Below are 5,553 nucleotides of genomic sequence, written 5' to 3'. Positions count from 1 at the left end.
TAGACTAGACTATAGACTAGACTATAGACTAGACTATAGACTAGACTATAGAGTAGACTATAGACTAGACTATAGAGTAGACTATAGACTAGACTATAGACTAGACTACAGACTAGACTATAGACTAGACTATAGACTAGTCTAAAATTTTGAAATTGAATTTAATTTCATTTAAAATTTAATATACTTTTTAAGTGAACTTGTTAATTATGGAAAGATATTTAGCTCTATTTAACTTTTTCAGGTGCTAATTGTTAAATATTACCTTTAAATATGTGTTAATTAAAATGAACACAAAAACACTTTATACAAATGCCTTTTGAGCTAAAAAAATTAATAAACATTTGTTCTTCTTGTTATGATTTTAGAACAAGCCACCGATGCATCTTTGGCCTCTGAAAACTGGGCTCTCAATATGGAAATCTGCGATATGATCAATGAATCTTCCGATACGGCACGTGATGCCATGAAAGCCATACGCAAACGTTTACAACAGAATGCTGGTAAAAATAATCAAGTTATTATGTTTACCCTGATTGTCTTAGAGACTTGTGTAAAGAATTGTGGCAAAGCATTCCATGTGCTAGTGGCTCAGAAAGACTTTATACAAGAATTGGTTAAATTGATAGGTCCGAAAAATGATCCACCCATGGTAGTGCAGGAAAAAGTACTCAGTCTTATACAGACTTGGGCAGATGCATTTAAAAATCAACCAGATTTGAATGGGGTAACACAAATGTATACGGAACTGAAGAATAAGGGTATTGAATTCCCACAGCCAGATGCTGAAAATATGGCTCCCATATATACACCTCAAAGGGTAATTGATACAAGGAATAATAAGAAAAGAACTATAGCTATTTTATGGTTTTGTTTTATAGAGTGTTCCCGAGCAGCCACCACCTCAGGTAATTAATCATCCTGCAGCTGTATCACCACAACATCCCATAATGACCGGTGCAGCTTTACCAGTAAGAATTGTAGAATTAAAATAAATTTCCATTTCTATTTTTATATAAATTTTTAAACTTTCTTTAGGCTGCTGGTCCTACACAGCTCTCGGCAGAACAAATTGCTAAATTACACTCTGAATTGGAAATAGTATCGATGAACATGTCGATTTTAGGTGAAATGTTGACAGAACTTAAACCGGGTCAAGAAGAACCGGATGATTATCAATTACTCAATGATTTAACAGCTACATGCAAGTAAGTTTAATTTTTAAACAAGAAACTAAAATCAGACTAGCAAAATGTAAAGAATTTACTAGTCTACTACTACTACTACTACTACTACTACAGCTAAACATTTACCTTAATTCTCTTTACTCCACAGAGAAATGCAATCACGTATTGTTGATCTAATTGGTCGTGTTACCGATGATGAACTTACCGCTGAATTGTTACGCATCAATGATGAGTTAAACAACTTGTTTTTGCGTCATCAACGTTATGAGAAAAATCGTGCCAGTCACACTGGTGTCACTTCACCATCAGCAGTTTTAGGCGCTGCCATTGGTATACCACCACCATCGAATGTTGCTACGGGTGGTGCAGCTGCTGCAGGTGGTGGTGCTGCCGCCGCCGCTGAATCACCAAAATTATTAGATTTTCCCGATAGTAATAAAGATGATTTGTTAAATAGTTTTAGTCGTTTAGGTATGGAGACTTAGTTATAATGGTTAAAATTTATTTTATTATTATTTTTTTTATTAATTAAAGGTGTCAGTAATACAACGAAACCAACAGCCAAGGATGCCGATGAATTTGATATGTTGGCACAATCTCGCACTAATGGCAACAAGTAAGTTTATGTTTTTTCAAAATCGAAAATCTATAGTCTGGTTTTGTCTATAATCGCGACTAAAATCTTGTCAATAGTCTGGACTATAGTCTTGTCTATAGTCTGGACTAAAATCTTGTCTATAGTCTGGACTTAAGTCTTGTCTATAGTCTGGACTATAGTGTTGTCTATAGTCTAAACAATAGTCTTGACTATAGTCTTGTCTATAGTCTGGATTGTAGTCTTGTCTATAGTCTAGATAATAGTCTTGTCTATAGTCTAAACAATAGTCTTGACTATAGTCTTGTCTATAGTCTGGATTGTAGTCTTGTCTATAGTCTAGACAATAGTCTTGTCTATAGTCTAAACAATAGTCTTGACTATAGTCTTGTCTATAGTCTGGATTGTAGTCTTGTTTATAGTCTAGACTCTAGTCTTGTCTATAGTCTGGACTATAAACTTGTTTATAGTCTGGACTATAGTCTTGTCTATAGTCTGGGCTATTCTCTGTAGTCTGGACTTTAGTCTTGTCTTTAGTCTGGACTATAGTCTTGTCTGTAGTCTGGACTTTAGTCTTGTCAATAGTCTGGACTATAGTCTTGTCTATAGTTTTGTCTATAGTCTGAACTATAGTCTTGTCTATAGTTTGGACTATAGTCTTATCTATAGTCTGGACTATAGTCTTGTCTATTATGTGGACTATAGTTTTGTTCTGGACTTGTCTTGTTAATAGTCTCGTCTATATTCTGGATTATAGTCTTGTCTATAGTCATGTCAGTAGTCTGGACTATAGTCTTGTCTATAGTCTAGACAATTGTCTTGTCTATAGTCTAGACTATAGTCTTGTCTATAGTCTGGACTATAGTCTTGTCTATAGTTTTGTCTATAGTCTCAACTATAGTCTTGTCTATGGTTTGGACTATAGTCTTATCTATAGTCTGGACTATAGTCTTGTCTATTATGTGGACTATAGTTTTGTTCTGGACTAGTCTTGTCAATAGTCTCGTCTATATTCTGGACTATAGTCTTGTCTATAGTCATGTCAGTAGTCTGGACTATAGTTTTGTCTATAGTCTGCACTTTAGTCTTGTCTCTAGTCTGAATTATAGTCCTGTCTATAGTATGGACTATAGTCTTGTCTTTCGTCTGGACTTTAGTCTTGTCTTTAGTCTGGAATATAGTCTGGACTATAGTCTGGACTATAGTCTTGTCTGTAGTCTTGTTATAGTCTGGACTATAATACTATAGTTTTGTCTATAGTCTGGACTGTAGTCTTGTCTATAGTCTGGACTGTAGTCTTGTCTATAGTCTGGACTGTAGTCTTGTCTATAGTCTTGTCTATAGTCTTGTTTATAGTCTCGTCTATAGTCTGGAGTATAGTCTTGTCTTAAGTCATTCATTTCACAATTTCAACAATTTCACTTATTTTTGTTCTAGCAAAAGTGATTTATTAAAAGACATTCCAACATTGGACGCCACTGCTGGCAGTTTGGGATCACCCTTTAAACGTCCCGGCAACAATATGCCGGTGGTAAGTAAAGTGAGTATTGCTAAAGATTTCATAAGAAACTAATATTTCTTTTCATTATTATTTTTCCTTTATTAAACATATTTTTTTATAAATATTTATGTTTTTTTTTTTAAATTGGCAAAATATTTTACAAAAATTTTAATCAATTATTTATTTTTTTTTTAATTTTTTCCTAATTTAAAATGGCTTTTTTAAAAAAACTTGTATTAAAACAAACGAAAAACTTTAAATTTATGTTTGGATTTTATGTTTTTTATTTTGAAAATTAAATATAAATTATTTTGGTTAAAAATAATATATAAAAAGCCTGCTAAAGAAAATGAGATCGATGAGATGGAAGAATGGTTAGGCAGCTCTGTAAGTAAAGTTTATTTTTTTTATGTTTTTTGTTTAATTTTAGTTAATTAAACTAATTTTGGTAGTAGTTTCATTTCACCTTAATCAATTTTTAGTTACATTTTAGTTTTAACATCATGCCAAAAACAACAACCACCAACATTATTTTTTTGTATAATTTGCTTTTTGTAATTAAACAAATCATAAAATATTTTGTTTAAATTAAATTAGTTAATTAATAAAGTTTTCTTAATTATATATTGCAGAAAGAGATTGAAGGTCTAGAAGAAACGGTAACCAGCTCAGAATTTGATAAATTTCTGGAAGAACGAGCTGCAGCAGCTGAAAATCTTCCCACTATACAAGCCACTAATAATTTAGATAATGCTCAACAGCTTACAACAACAGCGGATAAAAATAAATCGAAAAAAACCGAAGAAGATCTACTATTACTTTGAGCTTATGGTTGTTGCAGTATATTTATATAATTTATTGTTAAAATTTCTACTTTTATTAACTACTACGTCTGAAAAAGGATAAAGAAAAAAAAACCTCATCAAAGAAAGGAAAACAACCAACACATTATTATTATAATATTATTCGAAATAATATTGGCTTTAATTGTTTATTTACTAAATGTCTAATTCAAAATACAACAACAAATAGTAGATAAAGGCGATAACTTGATAAAGGATAAACAATTTATTTATACATACATATACATATATCTAATGGTAAAAAACACTCTAACATTACTAATGATATAGAAAAACTAACAAAATATAAAAATAATTTAAAAATAAATTTAAAAAAAGTATTGCTCTTATATACACACACACACACACACACAGACATCCACTTAACTTTAACTTATTTCATTAAAAAAACGTAAAAACTAGAGTAAAACAAAAAATAAACACACAACAGCCAACAAACACACTTTTTTTATATGTTTAAATGTGTTAAAAAAACTTAATATTTTTTTGTGTAAAACTTTATTGTATATCATTGTTTACAAATTAGTATGTTTAATTTTATATTAAAAATTATTAATTTTATATCAGCAACAAATTTAAATAATTCCCTTTATGGCTTTAAATTAACTTTATATTAAACTATAAAAATACCCTGTTTAACAACTTCCTTTTTGTAACACGTTTTGCTCAATTTATTTTTTTGTTTATTTTCTTTATGTAAAATTTTGCTTGCTTTTTTCATTTTTTTGCTTTAGTATTTAAAATCTATTTAAATTTTAAGTTTTGTTGTTATTATTTGTAATTTTTTTTTGCTTTAAATTATAATTTATTCATGTATTTTTTTTTTTAAATTGTATATATACATATAAAAATTGTTAAGTCTTCTTAAAGACTTTCAACTTATACAACCATTTCATTAATTTTGTTTTATTTATTTGTTTAATTATTTTAAATTCGTTTAATATTTGTTTGTTAACGAGTTTCAAACAAAAAAAATCATTAAATTAAATTTTATTAAAAATTTATTTCTAATTTTTCTTTTTCTCAAAAATAAATATTAAATTATATTCAACAGAATAAGAAAGGTTTTTTATTCGAAAATAGTAAACGCAAAACGAGATTTGAGCTTTGACTAGATTATAGGCTAGTTTATGGACTAGGCAATAAATTAGAATATAGACTAGATTAAGACTACATAGACTATAAAAATTACTATATATTAGACTATAGTAGTCTAGAGTATTGACTATAGTAGTCTTGAATATAGACTAGACCATAGACTACACTATAAAATAGACTAGACTATAGACTAGACTATGCACTAGACTATAGACTAGACTATAGAATGGACTATAGACTAGACTATAGACTAGACTATAGACTAGACTATAGACTAGACTATAGACTAGACTATAGACTAGACTATAG

At 29.6% G+C, this 5,553-nt stretch overlaps 1 protein-coding gene across 3 annotated transcripts; it reads left to right on the top strand.

Annotated features, from left to right (window-relative positions):
• The first annotated feature begins 338 nt into the window (after nucleotides 1-338).
• LOC111686683 (TOM1-like protein 2) lies at nucleotides 339-5,041 on the top strand. Of its 3 annotated transcripts, none has more exons than XM_023449048.2 (8): nucleotides 339-820; nucleotides 882-971; nucleotides 1,039-1,208; nucleotides 1,336-1,658; nucleotides 1,722-1,803; nucleotides 3,220-3,313; nucleotides 3,620-3,670; nucleotides 3,916-5,041. In XM_023449048.2, the coding sequence occupies exons 1-8, from the start codon at nucleotides 359-361 to the stop codon at nucleotides 4,105-4,107; spliced, it is 1,464 nt and encodes a 487-aa protein (XP_023304816.2). In that variant the 5' UTR covers nucleotides 339-358; the 3' UTR covers nucleotides 4,108-5,041. The 3 variants fall into 3 exon arrangements, with proteins under 3 accessions (XP_023304816.2, XP_023304815.2, XP_023304817.2); XM_023449047.2 differs by having other exon boundaries at nucleotides 3,220-3,322; XM_023449049.2 differs by lacking the exon at nucleotides 3,620-3,670 and having other exon boundaries at nucleotides 3,220-3,322.
• The last annotated feature ends 512 nt before the right edge of the window (nucleotides 5,042-5,553 follow it).

This window comes from Lucilia cuprina, chromosome 5, assembly GCF_022045245.1.
Source record: "Lucilia cuprina isolate Lc7/37 chromosome 5, ASM2204524v1, whole genome shotgun sequence".
Taxonomy (NCBI): domain Eukaryota; kingdom Metazoa; phylum Arthropoda; class Insecta; order Diptera; family Calliphoridae; genus Lucilia; species Lucilia cuprina.
This window is presented reverse-complemented; position numbering and strand designations above follow the sequence as displayed.